At 35.5% G+C, this 18687-nt stretch overlaps 1 protein-coding gene across 3 annotated transcripts in view; it reads right to left on the bottom strand.

Annotated features, from left to right (window-relative positions):
* alpha-Catr (alpha-catenin related) overlaps positions 1–18687 on the bottom strand; it is a 56532-nt gene that overhangs the window by 33489 nt on the left and 4356 nt on the right. Inside the window, exon 1 of one of the 3 annotated variants that reach the window (XM_066724887.1) lies at positions 2562–4093. The exons of the other annotated variants lie outside the window; for them this stretch is intronic. Within the exon in view, the coding sequence (XP_066580984.1) occupies positions 2562–2627 (66 nt within the window). The 5' untranslated portion in view covers positions 2628–4093. Of the gene's footprint in view, positions 1–2561; positions 4094–18687 lie in introns of those variants that run through there. 3 annotated transcript variants of the gene reach the window in all.

Below are 18687 nucleotides of genomic sequence, written 5' to 3'. Positions count from 1 at the left end.
AAAGAGGTTCCAGTAAAAATAGAAAATTTATTGCCTGATTCAACGCAAAAGCTCTTGATAAACTTTGACCTTTCGTTAATTGTTATTTATTTTGCTTTTAAAATATACGTTATTTTAGAACGAAATAATTTTTTATTAGCGCGTATACCACGTATATTATTTATTTTTAAATTAACAGTTACGACTGGGAATTTGTCATTTTTACCAAACGAATGTTTTATATTAAATTTTTAATGCACAGCTTCGCGAAACTAAAAAATTCACGGCTCTCCTGTATAATTCCTACGGTATTTCGATCTGCATATTACGCCTTAGGCTTTTACGCCCTCAAAAACGCATATGGCAGCACAATTTTCCTTCAACCAATTCACTCTTCTTTTATTCCAGTTTGAATTATCATGCGGATATTCCCCTGCAGCTCACCTAATAATTGAAAAAACTTTTTAAGATGTTCTGTAATATCGTGCGGAATTTTCCCGAGAGAAAGCGAAAGAGAATAAAAGTAGGGAAACGTCGAGTAATTGAGTAGCTGTTGTGGGTAAGCTCAAAATAGATATGTGCGAAGTTTAAGGTCTTACGGTTCGATATCTTAAATCTTGATACGGGAGAGTAACAGTTTTGTCCATTGGGATATAGTACGTGACTCAAGATCTGACGGATTTCGATACAGTTAAAATTCTAACAAAAAGTAGGTTAACAGCGGTTCAAAAAGCATAAATTTCATTAATTCACGACGGATTAAACAATTTTATGATAAAACTTTTTTTAGGAGGATTCACGAAGAGCCGTAAAGCATAAGCGAACCACGTTATAATTCTGTGCGAGTAAATTAGTTGCATATTCCGCAAAAATACACATTTTCTTGTTCTACGTCTACAGCAGAAATGAGATTTCTGGGTGAATTTTAATTTTAAAATAGACAAAATGTATCTGCAAGTCAGCATTATTATCGAATAACAGAAACTTAACATTGTGATGTAAAAATTATTTGATTGAGCAAAATAATATACAGAAATAGTTCCTTCCATGATATATTAAATTGTTGTTCGTTTAATTAAATAAAGATAATTGTTAAACTTGATAAAAAAGGAAAAAATTGATTTTAGAAATATACGAAAATAATTGAACACTGTAGAAAATAGTTGTAGAATTACAACGAAAATCGTCTATTATTAGGTAAGCTATAATTGTCATTGTAATTTTACTAACAAATTTTAAAGTGTAGGTGCGATAAAAGAGCAAATTTAGTTTTTCTTATGTTTCTTGAATGGCTTTGATCTCAATGTGGAAAAATAGCGATTGTAGGGTGTTAAAAAGCAAAACTGCACAGTGATTTCTGCTAAAAAGACAAAGCAAAGAAACCAGATATTTCCCGTTCAACCTGTTCTCACGAGGATTTGCCACATTGCATCGGATTTAAACCAATCTCAAGATTGATGGCCTCGTTTTAATTTGTTGCTTCACTCACGAGCCGCACGTTTCAATGAGAGATCATAAAATTCTCGACGAACGGTCTTTATAACTAAAGTAATCCAAAGTATCCATTATTACTCTAAATTGTTATTGTTTATCAGAAAAAATATTAAATCAAAAACTGATATACAGAAATATTTTTATTAATATCGCATGGATTTATATGTTAAATTTTGATAATGTTGGATTTTTGGAGCAGAGCGTAAAATTATGATGCACATAATTAAGTTAGAACGGATAAGGAAGAGAGGGGTTTAATTAAAAAAATATTGGTGTCAAGAGGCGAAAGATGAGGCTATTAAATGGTACATGGTACTCGGTTTGCGTTTTGTGGCTCCACCCTGTTTAAAGTTTGTATTAATCCAAAAGCGCCTTTCCCTCAAAGGACTCATTGTGGTTCGTGCACGCTGGATGCACTATATCTATATAAATTTTCTATTGCAATGCTTAACGAAATGTCTCTTACGCTTTAAAGAAAGCTTGCTCATCTAATATTTGTCACATAAAACTAATATTGTATCGTAATAGCATATCAATAATTTAACATTTTCATAATAATTTCCAAGAAAAATTTTAGTCTATAATGTAAATTTAATTCCAATCATTTATTCCCCGGAAATTATTGATAGTATAATTAATGGATCTATTTTCTGCATACATATAAGCATTTGCAGAAATGTTTGAAATAAATATATTAGACGTGGTGAGAAGAAAATCTATATTTTTCTTTCTGTCTTATTTTTTTATCCCATCTCGTAATAACGTATATTTAAGAGTGAACTTAACACATTCCTCTTTCATCTCCCTTTTTCTAATTTATGTCCTTTTTGCGAGTCGAGATATCAGTAATAAATTTGAGCAAATTTAATGATTTTTTTTACCATAAAATATAATAATCTATTATACGAATAATAAAGCCCCATTGTAGATCAGTTTTACTCAAAGTTATTTATGATATTAGCCTGCATCGCGCGAAGGACAAGAAGTGGCTTTATATCGGTGCATTAATGTGCAATAGTATATGGTTAATAATCGACGAAGAATAAGGAGAATGGCATACTTATATCTGATAAAGATAATAATTTTACCTGGCGTTCTGTGGCCATGCCTCCGTCGTACATGCTGCCGGCTTGTCGATAGGACACGATCGGCATACGAAATAAGCTAAAAACTTGAGTGTTTCTATCCTTTCAGACCGTCACCCTCGGGATCGATTTTCCTTAATAAATATTGATTTATTTTTGCCTTTATTCCTAGTGAGCGATACTCCCACTAGTTTTTCATCGTTAATCTAATCCCATTTGAGTCTTAGCTCAATATCACGAAAATATATATACTCTGAATTGTCAACGTTCCTTAGAGATCTGACGACTCTTTTAATTTTTCTTCGTATTATTATTACATTAATACTCGTATAGCATTTATAGAAATATTATTCTTTTCTTATTTAAAGGTATTGTTGAAAAGCTCGATGCTTTAGTCAGTGCGAGTGATGGTTAACAAGTGAGCTTGCAAAGTTTGTAGAAGCTTCTCTCGCTCCTTTTGTGAGAAGCGAGTAGAAAAAAATATACTCTACTGGAAGATCGTTGATGACAGATTTTAGGCGGTCGTCGGTAGGCTCGTCATCGGTATCGGCACAAGCTCCAGCGGACTTAAGGGTTCACTGCCGCCTACTTAAGGGGTGCACGACCCGACGGCCGTGGTATTTCGGTATTTACCGATATTCCTATCTCTCTCTCTCGCGGGCGCGTTACAGCCTTGTAATTTATTCGCTTCACCTTTTTTTTTTCTTTTTTTACTAGATCGTCTTCATTCCTTCTTTCTCTATTTCAAACCAATCTAGTCGACCTTAACCAGAAAATTCATTCCTCATCCACCTTCGTTGACCTGATTTCTCTCAAATATAACCAAATCCAATTTTCCACCCTCGAACCGTCAATGGAAATCAACCCTTCGACACTCTCCAAATGAAAATAGTCCGAAGACTTCTCGTTTCGTGGGATCGAGGATAGGGCCAAGGATAGCTTTAGCCGTTCGATTTCAGGTACGCGAACGACGCTAACACTCCTGGCTACGAGGGGGTGGTGACACTGATAGTGCTCGAATGGGAAATCAGAATTCGCCGGGCTGCAATATTCAGCCAATCGTCGGCTGAAAATTAGCAAGTTGGAAAAAAACCAAGAGGTATTCGACGATGACTTTTTTTATTTTTTCGTCGATTCAGCGTTGCCTCGCGTAGCGGTCAGGCTCGAGCTGGAGGGGAGGACAGACTGTTCCTGGTTTCCTGGCGTGGTCGCTTGGTAGGATAGCGCGCGTGCACGACATGTGGCCACCTGTGAGAGAGCTCCCAAGACGAAAAAATTCAAAGGTAGCAGGGAGAGAGAGAGAGAGAGAGAGACGACGACGAAAAGCGCGTTTGAATAGATCGTGTAAAGCGAAATTAAGCCGGAACGTCCTGGGAATGTTCGAGGAATGTTCCAGGAATGTCCGAGCGCGTTTTCTTGAATGGGACGTCCGTTTCGAGGTCGTTTTCGCGTTCCTGGATGTACACGGGTATCGCCAGCAATAATAGAAGGAAATATCGTTTGCTCGGAGGTCTCGTCGCCGAGGAGAGACAGACGGATACCGGCTTGCCGAGAGCCTACGGGAAGACTGGACGCGCCGCTGCTGGAGAGAAGAGAGTTGGCTTGCTGGCAAAGCAGGAGTCTCCGATGTTTCATCCCTTCTCTCCTCTCATTTGCCCACTCTTCTCACCCTTCGCGCTCACCCCTCTACTCCCCCTCGAAGCCAAGGCACCGCTCTGCGTGAACGCTCAGCAAAGCACAGGCGCGCCGGTGCCTGCTGCGCTCCCTCCGCCAGCCAACCGACAATCAATACCTGGCAGCCACGTATTTTCCCCGCGCAAAATCTCAGTTTTGCCATTTCTCCTCTTTTTCCCCTCTCCACCATCTCTCTCTCTCTCTCTTTCCATTATTTACCTATCCACTCACCTCTGTCCTCTTTCCCCTATCGCCCTCCTCTCCCTCCCCCAACCCCCATCCCACCAGACAAATCATTCGCTCATTATTAGCACTTTTCTACCAAAGCGAATTTCTCCAATCTCCCACTCCCCACTCTCTCATTTAACTTTGCCCCTCCATACCTATACGCATATATGTCCGTGTACTACAGTAGTATAGCTTGTTTCTGCCGCCGATTATCATCCTGCTAATTTTAGCGCTCGCGCGTGCTTTCATACTCTGCAGGAGAAATCTCAACATGTTTACATCGTGCAATGTTGACCTTTTTTAATTTTTATTTACAAGTGCATTTTATACGTTACTCTGCAAACAAATTATTCTCTTTTTATAACTCTGTTTCAGACAATAAACTTAACACCTGTCGCCGGATGAATTTTAAGAATTGTATATACCTTTGGTCGAATATCGTGCGATAGTTGAGAATGTCAGACTAGGTTAGGAAAAAATCATTTTCGTAGCCAATCGTTGACTGGTGTCAGCATTTATTGTCATATAAATTAAATAATCTTGTTTAAACAGATTGGAAAAGTGAATTTTGTTGCATTTGAAACATGATATCACTTTTTTATCAATTAATATTTTTCTTCAATTCTTCTTTTTTATTTTTTGTACTTTTCTCACTTGTGCCACCATAAGATCTTGCAAGCATAATAAAAAAATAGCGCGTGAGTCCTTCATGTGCACGAGTGGACAAACCGATAGAGAGCTTCAACGGGTTATTCTTCCTTGTCAGATAGAGAGGGAGAGAGAGAGAGAAAGGGCAAGAGAAGAAAATACTGTCTTTTGTATCTTCAAAATCCTTACATCTTTTCTTTTCTATTTATTGAACTCTCGCGTTTTACCCCTTGTATATATTTTTGATACGGTTTTCTTATTTTCGTCCCCTGTCTCACCCCTCTACATCGCATCTCGCCCTTTTTGCACGGGTAGGAATAATTTCGTGGTTATACTACTGAAACCGTGACAAATATTTGTATTTTCCACTCAACGCTGAAAAGGATTTATGCGAAATGATAAATATAAATGGTTGAGTTTTGTTCTCCTTTTCTACTACTCGAAAATACACAAATTTTCACTCTAATTCAATTAATGATCTTGTTAGAATTCACTATAATCGCAACAGACTTGCGATGAATTGAAATCTTTGCTTTAGATCGTTGCGAAAGATTTGAATTACAGATGTAAGGCAATTTAGCTAAAAAGCAAGCAAGCCTACTTGTTTTTTCGTTCCGAATGGAAAAGATAAGCTGACATTTTATCGACATTTTGCTTTCGTTATTCGCTGTCTAATCGTGATAAGGGTTGCCAGGCAACGTGAATGAAAAATAAGATATTGAGCGAAATTTCATCCTTCGGTCTTCAAAGGAAAAGATATATGTTATATGAGGGGGGGGGGGAGGGGTAAACTGGGAAAGTATTTTGGTGGCAATGATATAACTCGATCAGTCGGATCTAGCACACGTTGGTTAACGAAGTCTTTGAAACAAAGTGGCCGGGTCCAGTAAGTATTGGAGGGCAATTTTATTAGCGAAACATGAGCAAATTGACAACGATGGAAAACCTGAATGAAAGTTGGCCACGGTAGAGAGTTTGCATCTACTGTCGTTGCTGAGCCTTTCCAATTCGTACGAAATTCCTAGTGGAGCACAAAATGGCTGAAATATGTATTCACTGTTGTAGGAAATCTGCATAACTGAGTAAAAATTTTGATATCAATATTGAGTAAAAAAATCATAAATTTTAACGAAACTCATTTCTGCTTAGTTAACGAAAGCTGTGAAACAAAGTGATCGGATCCAGTATAAGTATTTGGGGGTAGTTTTATCGGCGAAACGTGAGCAAGTTGGCCAGGATAGAAAACCTGAATGAAAGTTGGTCACGGTGGAGAGGTTCCATGTTCCATCTACTGTCGTTGCTAAGCCTTTTAAACTAGTATGAAATATCTCACCAATTAAACTATATAAAAGTTTAAATCAATCTTCAATCAAAAATGATTACTAGTCTCGAGGGATTTTTTTAATTACTTGCTGTCGAGAAAGTAGTGGTTTATTTCTTGATTTTAACTCTAGGAAATAAAATTGTGAAAAAATTGAAATGTTATAGCTATGGAAAATTCAGATAATCGAATAAAAACTCGGTAAAAATATTGAGCAACGATAAATCGTCGATTCTAACTGGGTCTTATGTACATTTAGTTATTGCTATATTTATTGGAGTTGCTAGCGCGACTTATTCAGGAAGTAAAGTTTTCCTCGCGAAGGAGAAGTTGGAAGCTACTTGTATCGCTGAAACGTGCGGAGAATCAAACAATGATAGTACTGGAACAAAAGTGAAGTTCTCACATTCGACTGGTAAAGGATGTGTGTTTGTTTGTGTGAAATATTCCATGATAATAAGTCCATGCAGTTCGAATATAGTTACGCGGTTAACTGGTCGCTCAGTACCGTGACATGTGTAAATCGGTCTTTCGCTCTGACTCAAAAACTCACTCGTATCTATGCGAGATATATCATCGAGAATACGAATGGCTTTATGTACTCAGCAGGTACACGCGAGACTGTCCGATATTCTGCTCTATACAGTAGTAATATTCCAACTCCCCGACCCAGCTCAACCACCTCAACAGGCTACATATGCCAACAAAATTTCACCCACACCCATTTTTTCTCCCTCTTTTTTATCTTCCTTTTTTCTCCTTCCATCAACAATAAAATATTAATTGCTTTTCCAGAAAACAAAAAATCTTTGCCACTATACACACTAGAAAGTAATAAATATTTATATCTATATACGAATTTTAATCTGAAATGTTAATTGATATCGAAGTATCTTTAATTAAACACTCATGTAGTCTGTTTGTGGTAAATATGAATAAGAAAAAATGTTAAAGAGACGATGACTCAATCACTATACATATTGGACAATTAGTTTATTTATGTGTTACCAGTAATATTACTATAAATAATTATAGGGCAGCATAAAATACTCCAGACCAATTAGGTTAAATTCCTTCGATCTCTAGAGAAGAGAGGTAATCAAGAAAAATGTGTTTACATCTCCCGTGGTACATCAATATCTATGCTACTGATACAATGGTAGAATTGCTGCCGCAAAAATGTGTCTAGTTTGGTAAATAGCTCTGGGAAAGAGAGTTAAATTGAAGTGATTTTTTGCATCCCCTATTTTATACAAGCTCAGTCAAGCATGTGTTATGTGCAAGGCTAAGTATAATTAATGGTATATCATATATATATATATATATACATATATATCTTCTTGTTAATTGTCAAACAACTATTTAATGCTTTCGACGAAATTATGTCTTCTTGGAAAATATGTGTAAGCTATTGAATTATTTTTGTAGTCAACCAATCAATAATTGGTCAATATTATGATAAATTAATTAATACACACACAGAGAGACAATTTTTCAAGTGAAAATACCAACTACTCGTATATACGAGCTAGTCAAAATATAACTAAAAGGACCAAGAGAAGAGAAATTCGCTGCAATTTATCGCAGAGCTTCACGTACATTTCATCATACGCGTATAATATACATATACTATTATAGTATATAGGCTTTTAACCAAGGCAATTAAACCTCCCAAATAATACGCACAATTGGTTTAAGACCATTCACCTTTCATTTTAATTTATAACGTCGTTTTTGCTATCTTTTACAAACCTAAAGTTATTATTACTTTTTAAATGCCTTTCTCTCGCAAGTAAGTTGACATTAATTGTAAATAAAATTACCTTAGCAATGCTATTCTCCAAAACAAGAGATATTTGATCACGTTCGTCTCTAATTAGTCATACTACCACACAAATATACTTTGTATCGTTATCAAACTTTTCAATACTATATAGAGTAATCCAATTAAATAGTATTTATTATCTTGTAGAAAAATAAAGACAGGGAAAAAGTGCGGAATGAAAGTTATAGGGTTTCGAGAAGACATAAGATGATGTCATTAGTTATGACTTGAAAGGTCATTTGAAAGTCAAATAAAGATGATCATGAACTTTATAAATAGAACCTTTTGTGTCTTAATTTTTTATATTCTTATATAGTATCTCAAGTGCTATGAAAAAGAACTATGAATGGATGCATTCAGCCCAGATAATAGTTGCGGAACTGTGTGTTGAGTAATTCTTGTTAAACTCCTACGTCTATTGGATAAAATTATACGATCTAAAAGTAATAGCCAATAACATACACTGCTCACTCAACAGTTGACTGCGGGCTGCATGCACCCAATGTATCATCTCATCTAGTCGTTTATTAGATACGTAGATTTCGAATAGTACATATATAGGTAAGTGACTATACGCACGTATGTGCTTAGCGAGCACACACTATTTCAGCCGAATCCACACAGTATTATGTAATTTTAAATAAATATTTCTAGTGAATGGACCGGATGAAATGATAAATTAATATTTGGAAAACTCTTGGAACAATTTGTAAGAATACGTGATAAAATAGGGGGATGTTGTCAAATAAACTTAAGATTATCTTCGTATGACGTTCAAATGATCATTGAAGATCATAACCAATAACATTGCCTTATTGTCCCCCATGAAACCTAAGTAACTTTTATTACAGACTTTTTTCCCTATCTCGTTGCTTTTCCTATAAGCCAATAGATATAATATGTAGTAAAAAAGGTTATCTTATATATTTTTCAATTGACTAAATTTGTGTTATATAATGCTTTATTGCAAGATTGTGCTCGTACACATAATTTAGATTAATTGTGCAAAATATTCATGAAATATTCCATTAAAGCTCCACACACGTTACATATTCATAATCCCGTTAGTCTTCGGTCCCGATAATCCGATGAAATTTTAGCATAATCTCTGCACCGTATTAGAAAATATTTTTAAATAGATCTTTGAGGTGGTGGCAGCTTGGCTTTACATAAATTTCCAAAGAGAAATGGTATGAAAGTAAAAACGATAAAATGGTTAAAAAGAATACGATATTCACAGCCACGAAAAATTGGAAATAGAGAAAAGCTTATTTGCAGATGCAAATAAGGTTTTTCGTGTGGATCTTTTCCCTATTACACATAGAAGCGTATATCAAAGGCTATGTGCGTGTTTTATGTATTCTCCGCGGGTGTAATTCTCAACAAGTTACGATTCAAGACGTTCGTGTATACAGTGGAATGTTCGCACGAATAAAGATTGGCCCTCCCTGTGGAAACGGGCAAACATGTCAGACTGAATCTCCTGATCCTAAAACTTTCATCTCCCTTCGTCACATTCCATGCTTTGCCGTAGCAAAAGGGACAGGATTCGAAAGGGTTGAACGTTAAACCAGTTTACTGCTTTATACCATTTGCTTCCTCCTTTATCTCCCTTTCTGTTTATTACTCCAAACGTTCAATTCCTACAAGCCAAAGTGCTTATTTGAGTAGGAGATGAAAGTCTTTACTGATAGAAATAGATTTCCGCCAGATATAAAATAGCTCATCAACAAAAAGTTCCATTTACTGTAAATGCATTCCACAAGCTTATTCAATTAAAAAAAGAATGAGATTTATTGGAATTCTCTGTATCTATCGAATTCTTTATTCAATTTAGTTTCCTCTGTTTTTTATTACTGCAAATCGATCAGTAAGTGGAGAAAATTACATATGATTGGTTGATAATAGAATATATTTCTTAATAGTAACTTTAAATTATTAAAATGATTTAAGTAATTGTACAGCTACAATTAAATACCATCGACTTAGTGCTTCATTCGGAAGTTGAGATGAAAATCTATAGTATGGTAACTAAAGAACTTTTAAAAGTCAGATTCACTTCGTTTGTCGAGCTCATCAGAGAGTTTACCCTACTAGGTGTATAATTAAAGTTATAGTGACATCATTTTGCCCTGGAACCAGGAAATTACTTTTAATCATCTTAATCCGGTTTCTGAATGTTTAGAGTTTTTGTGAGTGAAATGCAAGGAGTTATAAAAAGTTATCGCGAAACTGACGTAAAAATAATTAAAGAAGATAAGTACCTATGGAGGAGAGTTTGTCAATCATAATAATATATGAGATAAGAGAAGCTGTGCCCAGTAAAATTTTGTTGTAAATTTAATAAAAATTAATTTAATTATAGAGACCCGCTTCACACCACAATAATAAGGAGGCAAATCGAACATGAATTTTGCAAATATAAATAAAATTACGAGCACGGTTTAAAACAGTGAGAAAATTTGGAATAATAGTACAGTGTTTGTTATATTTTTGCATAAAAAAATTGCTTACATAAAATTGAATTACAAATATTCAAGTAATAAGTGTACAGTGAAAATAAAGAGAGTGACGTTAGGCGTTCCTTTGTTTAAATAAAAGCATATCGATCGAATTGTTTCTGATTAATAAAATGAGTTTTCCTTGGATCGTGGAAAAAGTGACACGATTTGGGTGAAAGCTGCGTAAAAATGAGGAACGGTACACGGACAAGCACGGATGCATTATTGAATATTCTTATGTACATGTGTGTGCGTATGCACAGCCTTCTACAGACTTACCATGGATGAGCCCATCATTATTTACGAATATTAACCGAATAGATTCTTCCGTTGAAGGCCTGCCTAGAACATAGGTACATTCCGTACGATGTAAAAAAGTCTGCAAAAATTGGACAACATCTAATTGCTCTACGTTCTAACGTGTAAGCAGGTTCGATTCACAAGCACATATCGCGGCTAGAACTGTAAAATACTAACATTAATAAAACTCTTCCCAACGTATAATATGATCTATAATATGCGTTTATAGTTATAATAAGTATATAGCGCGATACATCGATGCCCATAGCGTATATATGTATATCATCATCTAAAAATGTATAATATGCACATCATCAGTGTATTGTAATCCCATCTAATAATGCTAATACTCCTACGAGTTAATGTGTCTCCCACAAAATCGTTAATTCGCTTATTTATTCATTCGGAATGGAAGTACGTGGAAATGGGATAAACGAGGTTTATAACTGGAGCATATACCTAAAGTGTATTGGTACATAAACATGGTCATTAATTTGTTGAGGTTTTAAAAGTAATGTAATCTAGTTTAATAAAAAGTACATCTATCGGATCTAGAAGCTTATTGAATATACCTTTAATACCACATGCCAACTCTAAAATCCTATTGACCTGTCCAAAATACAACTTTGAAGCACAATAAAATCCAAAATTATTCTTGCAGAAAAATTTGATTATTCTTATTTTCTATTCACATTTTTACAAGTTGGATGAATTTATTTGACTAGAATACGTATATAATATTTAGTTACCCTAGGTGAAAGTTATAGATAAATAATTCGATACGGTAAGTGTATTGATATTACGTGTTCTCATGGGTTAATTAATTTTTAAAAAATGCGAAAACTTTACAAATTGAATAATTAATCAATCGGGAATGCGCAACTTCCATAGAACGATGACGCATCAGCTTGCAGGATTGAGGATGTGGTTTCCTCGTTAATCCTTTGAAAGAGAAATTGGCGCAAAAAGGGGTTCTGCTATGCAGTGTACTCTTGAGAATTACGTGAATATTCCAGCCTCAAAGAACCATCTCCCAATTCTCGTCTCTCACGCTACTTCTTTTTAACGCCATCAAAGTAAAAGTCGCTTATTGACGCCACAATAATTCCTCTGTGAGTCAACGAATTCTGCTATCTGTATAATTTGTATAAATATATGATTCTTTGTTAATTCCACAAAATGCGGCATGTAACTGAACAAAGATATTAGTCAAATAATGACTATTTCTTTGAAAAAAACAAAAAAAAAAGAAACACTGTTTAAGAAAAGAGATTAGGTTTTTTTGAAATTTATCATAATGTAAACTATATAAATGTTACAATTCAGTTTTATAGGACTTTGTACTTAACAAGATTGACTTAAAAATTATATCATTAAGTTATACAAAAATGTTTTGTATTCTCAATAGATAGGAAACTGGTAGAAAGGAGTGCGGTATCCGGGACAAACGTTTAGACCAAATATTTCGAAGCTATCGGAAGTTGGAAAGGATAGAAGTGGAGTGTCTTGGAAGGAGCATAGCAATGGACCTGTTTCGACAATCGAATGGAGGAAAACTCAAGAGAAGCACTGTACTGTACGCAAATCACACGAGCTTTATTGGAAATAGTACACGAAAACTACAGCTGAGATCCTATGTTCCCTATGAGCCTTCGTCCTATTTCTATAAGTTCTCGCATTGAACCCATCGTTCCAGTCCTTTGACATTTAGCCATCAACGTATAAATAATTACCCATTGTTTCTATTTTAAGAATCATCATGCAACTAAAAATATTCTTGCTTTAGAGTGGTTGTGAATGTTTAAAAAATGCTGAATTATAGTCATTAAATGTGAAACATTTTCTATTAATATTTCCAATCATTTGAGAATAAGGAAGAATAAAAGTGGGTTATTCCACGTGGTATCTAAAACGTTCCAATGTATCAAATTAATTTCGGGAACGTTTTAGGAACATTTCTGACACTATACGTGCTATGTGGACTGGAAGAAACATAGCAGTAGAACTATTGCGACGATTGAATGGAGAAAATCTTCGCGGAGTTACCGTACTGCACGCAAATCATTCGAGCATTATTGGAAAAAGTGCAGGGAAGCTACAGCTGACATCCTGTTTGTTCTCCGTGCCTTCGACCCAGTTCAAGTTTTCCCACGAATCCATCGTACCTTTCTTTTGATATTGAACTGTCAACGTACAATATGTATATACTTCTCCACCTAGAAAATCTACTATTGTCTCTATTTCCCAAATTATCTTAACTGAGAAAAATCCTGATTTGGAGGATTGTACATTTTTAAGGGTCGTCCAACCCTGCCGGTCTTGGATAGTGGATTAAATATTTTCGCAATTTTCACGTCAAAGCGGTAAGGAAGACCAGTGGAAAAATGCTGAGAGCCATTCGAGCGAGGCTTTATAATCCCCGGACAGAAATAGCCATGGTTTTTTTTATCAGGTTTCCTTTCCGTCTTCTTTTTTCCACTAGAGGAATAATGGCCGAGCCGCAAGTTCAATGAGGGAAGCATGAGTGACGTTAAAAAGTGGAAAAATGTCCAATTCTTTTTTTCCAGCTTGCCGCTTTTATTAGAATCGCCGTCTGGTAAAATAGCAAATTGCGAACACCTTACCTTTAGAAATTATCTTTCGTTTGGCTCTGTCCACCCTCTTGGATGCTATCGTGCCTCTCTTTCTTCCTTTCTATTTTCAATTAGGTCCATTTCAGCGATGCTTGCATTCCGTCCTGAGATATTACTATCCTATACAATACCCTAGCGTGGCTCTGATCAATACTGTTTATTTCTAACCAGCTTAAAACTGCAATTACTTTTCATATCGATTTTCTGCACCACCGCTTTCATTATTTTTATCCAAATTAGACGATCTTTTCAACTCACCCTTTTTTACACCTAAACACTATTTTAAAATGTGACGAAGATATAACTTTATCCAAATACTTGTGGCTTTAAAGCAGAACAGCTAAATTCAGTTTGATCCTATATTTTTTTCAAACTGTTCAGTTTTTGCCACTCTCCCCCTTCGTTTCACTATTTAACAAATTTTCATCGAGGGAGAAAATTAAGACGGTCTTACCTTTGATAAACGAAGCCATAACTGTTCTTCACCGAAGCGTTTTCATCTAATTTTAATTCACTTAATATTCTTAATATATATATAAGGAGAAGCTTCTTTGGCAGAGCTTTATTGCACTATTCTCTGATTTCTCTCTAATTATTATTCGCCTCCTCGTTTTATCAGAGTTACTCCAAGCTAAATTTTCATCGTGCCTCTGTTTAACTTCGATCCCCGAGGAGGCACCTTTTCATCATCTGTTATAGTTTCTTTTCTCATCCTATTCACTTTTTTCCATTATAACACAACGAATCTCATAATGGGAGCTTGAAGAACACTTTCAGAGAACAATCTTCTTTCCATTTCGATGCGAATCCACGGAGAAACCGTTATCCTACGAAAATCTCAATCCTCGTTTCTTCTTGGGAAAAGTATTTTTCATCGGTTTTCCTCATAACGTCACGCTACCAACAATCGCGAAAAGCCAATTTTCAACGCGGCATCCCAGCCCAAGTTTTTCCGCATTAAGTCGAGTAGCCTTGGGAAAAGAAAAGTGAAAAAGGCTCTGCTTACTGGCCTTTTTTTTATTTTATCAATTTTTCTAATTAGCGCCAACTGTGCATTTTACTGACAGAAACGTCCTGTCCTCCCTGAATCCTTTGCTCTGTTTGTTTTTCTTTCTCCGGTATTTCGTACTTCCGATTTTTTTCATTGCTATCGTGGCCCTTAGTCGTGATTCTTTCAAAGCCCTCCTCGAATACATTCCATCCTAAACTTCTTTTCACAATCCTTTTCTTGAAAGCAGCAAACAATAAAGCTCCGATTTCGTTTAAAGTTGCAACTATTTTTTTTTCTTTGGGAACCTTCAGCCCTTTACCAAGAAACGCTAGTACAGCTATACTCGAGGGGTCACTTTATTTACATTATTCGTTTTATAGGATTTTCCTTTGATATTGGCTGACAGCTTTTCACATTATTTACCATTCCTGGTCGAGTAAAACTTTTTCTCACGTTGCATGCATGGTTTCTAATGTTTAATGCAAATTCAATATGCCATATAAATTTATACCGTTAGCCGATTGAGGATCGCTCTCCTCGAAATTGGAGCGTCAGTTAACTTGTAGTTTGCACCAACTGACGCCAGTCTGTCGAGCAATAAAATATCTTAAAAAATAAAACGCATATTAGTGCGTATCTAATATTTTTATCGTCATAGTTTTTTAACAGCAATAAAAAACTTTCTTTTATAAAAGATCCCTCGTTCTAAAAAATTGTGCACGTTTATAACTTTCTTCATTTACTGGAATAAGAATTAATTCAATTAAAATAATACGTTATCGAGGAAGAATTTTATTGATTACATTCTCGTTTCTTGTCTTTACGAGAATTAACCAAATTTAAGGTTTCTTAAGTGTTGCAAGAAAATTTGATCGTAGATTTTGGTTAAAGTAAAATATCGAGTGGTCTAAATATTTCATCAGGGATGGAGTAAGAGATATTTTTAAAGTTAGTTTTATGGTAAAAACCCTTAAGTTTCACCACGAGTAAGCTATTAACGTTCTTAGTGTAATGCTCTTGGTATAGTCAACTTATCGATTCAGTATTACTTAGTGCCCATGGAATATCTTAAGACTAAGTATCTTTTGGGATTATATTCTATATATATGTACATATATATAAGCATATCGCCAATGACTACCATTGTTCATCAGTTATCCGAAGATGAACAAATTTGGTCTTTGTATATCTATTTATTTCCTTAGAACGTCTTCACTTTGAAAGCCCTATTCCTTTCAGTTATAGTCCCTGCACTTTATTTTCCTTCATTCTAAACTGATCTCTAATACCGACAATTACTACTATTCCACCCATTTTGTTTCAACTTATTACTAATACTGCAAACGAATAATTTTCCAAGAAAAATTTTCCATTCCTTTTCCTCCAAAAATAATCGTTTTCAATATAACGTAATGTCACACTTGAAACAATTTACTATTTTCTGCTACCTAATATTGATTCACTGATTAAATTTTAAATGTCAACACAATAAAATCACTTGTATTTGAATATTTCAATTGCTTCAAACTGAAATTTTAATCCCCCATTATTACTCAATTTCAAGGATTCTCTGCTGACCCAAATAATAAGTTACAGAATTCTAAGAACTGCAGATAATGATTTGGAGTAGAGATTGTTTAAATTTAGAAGGACGTTTGTACGAGCTATTGAGTATATTTATTTATTCACTGGTAGAGCTAATAGTGCAGAGGATTAATTGTCAAGGTTATTTGTCTACAAGTTTTCGGTTTCGAATGGTTGGTACGATTGGGGATAGGAAAGACGATTTTAGCAAGTAGTAAATAGAGGGAAGTACATGTTACACAAGACAGGCACGATATTTAATCCCAGTCTATTTGGCGTAGTCCTCTTATCGGATGACAATATAATCCTTCGAGGAATTGCAATTATCAGGTGCTTTTTTATGTTTTTCAAGTTCCCTTTCTTTTTTGTTAAACTAGAGCTCGCCATCAGATAGATTTTAACCAATGTCCAGAAGAGATAAGCATATCGTTACGAAAGGACGGTATATACATTTAATCCCAGTTCGTTTGACACAGTGCTCTTATCTGATAACAACATTGATGATTGGCTGATCTGAAATCGAACCCTTTTCAGCTGACATTATTCGATAAAACGAAAAATGATCAATTCTGCTGTCTCCTCTTAAGATTCGTATTTCTCCCTGAGGTCAAAAATCCAAGGACTTTTTTTGCTCTCGTCCTCTTAAAAGCTCCTTTTTTGCATGCCCTGTAACTTGGACAAGGACGACATGAAAACTGATTGGGCGTGCTATCGGTTGCCAGCCCCAAGCTTTTAGCTACTTCTTCATCCAATTGCCCTATTCCTATCGATTAGTGTTTGAAAGAAAGACTACGCTGACTCATCTTGAAGATTCATCCATCCAAAAATAATTCTGGTCCAGCATATAAGAAACCATTGAAGCTCTCAATTAAAGCACGCGAGTAATTCAGTCATGATTAAAAGTAGATCAACTAATTTTGTAGAGAGAAGTTACAAAAAAATATATATAACTCACATATCTTCTACATTAAATAATTTAAATCTTCACTAGTCTTACAGTATTTGTATCAAACAAGGATATGTGATTTTCAGTAGAGATGTCGAGTCTGCTTAATTATAATTTCTTAAGGAAAGAAGTCTAGATCTTAAGAGAGCATAATAAAAATAAAATAAGGTTTTTGGAAAAGGATTAGGCTACGTTAAATCCGACATGATGTTTGGTTGATTTGATATTGAGCTAAAGATAGGGGTTAATTGAAATGTTGGGGGTCTGACTCAATGATGAAATGCGACTAGCAGAGAACCAGAGATAAGGACTAGGTATTACAATATAGTATATATATATATACTATAGAAGGGAGAGCAATGGGGGATGGTGGTGAGTAGATGGGTGTAATAGGGAGGGAATGTATGAGGGATGTGAATGGGAACTGTCGGCGACAAGAAACTTGCAGTGGCGCGAATGGTCAATAGGAAATCGACCTATTCCTGCCATGGGAAGCCAGCCAAGACGGTGTGGTAGGGCTGGAGAAAACTTTTTCCAGAAATAAGTAGGAGGGGGAACCGTGAAAGCGGCGAGAACGAGCAGACTCGCAAAAACTGCAGTAAATTACGATCGATATTCATAATCAAGTCGAAAGCCATAAGAGGGCTCTATTCCTTGCAGGGAATAAAGCTCATCTTACACAAAACGACACCACCTCCTTATACAGTCCCAGCTAAAAATTGCTTCTCTCGTTATAATACCAAATTCTCTCACATAATAAGTGAGTTTGGCTTGAAAGTTGGCTGCGTTCACTCGAGAAAAATATTCAGAAGGGGAAGAAAAGTTTTACTGTTCTCATTGTTACTTTAACAATTTCCTTAAACTTTAATCAGAGTCGATAGGTTTTTTGGATCTTGGTAACTCGATTGTAATTATCGAGATTATCTCAAGGCTTATTCCAAGTAATCTTTGGTATTTCATCAAAGATCATTTGTCAATATTTTTTCAAAGTGAATTACATCCTGGATTAGTCGGAGGAGGAGAGAAAAAGTTTTGCAGCTCATTAATATCGTTGCTCCAACAATTTCTCTAAACTCGACTCCTATAGCCAATAGCTAGGTTTTTTAAGGCTGGACAACTTAATTATAATTTTCAAGATTATCACAAGATTTTTCCAAGAAATCTTTGATGCTCTATCATAAGGCCTTTTTTACTGTTTTCAACATGGACTCTGTCCTGCTATGATTAAAGAAGAAGAAAAAATGTTTGTATACTTTCGATATCGGTGATATTTGGAAGATGCGACTCTTCATCTTCCGGGAATCGAGGGACGAAGAGGAAGTATAAAGAGATGGAAGAAGCTTTTGTGGTAGCGAATGAACGCGAGGGAATAGGTAAGGAAGTGCTGGAGGCGGGGAAGAAAAGGAGTCACGAAGGGTGGTTGAACGGAGCTCTAACAAGTGGCTGCGGTAACGATCGTCTCTCTCTCCTAGACTGTA

This window comes from Prorops nasuta, unplaced genomic scaffold, assembly GCF_024137725.1.
Source record: "Prorops nasuta isolate Cenicafe-Biocafe unplaced genomic scaffold, Cenicafe_Pnas_1.2 PNAS00003, whole genome shotgun sequence".
NCBI lineage: Eukaryota > Metazoa > Arthropoda > Insecta > Hymenoptera > Bethylidae > Prorops > Prorops nasuta.
The sequence above is the reverse complement of the archived record's forward strand: the minus strand, read 5'-3'. Positions and strand labels throughout refer to the sequence as shown.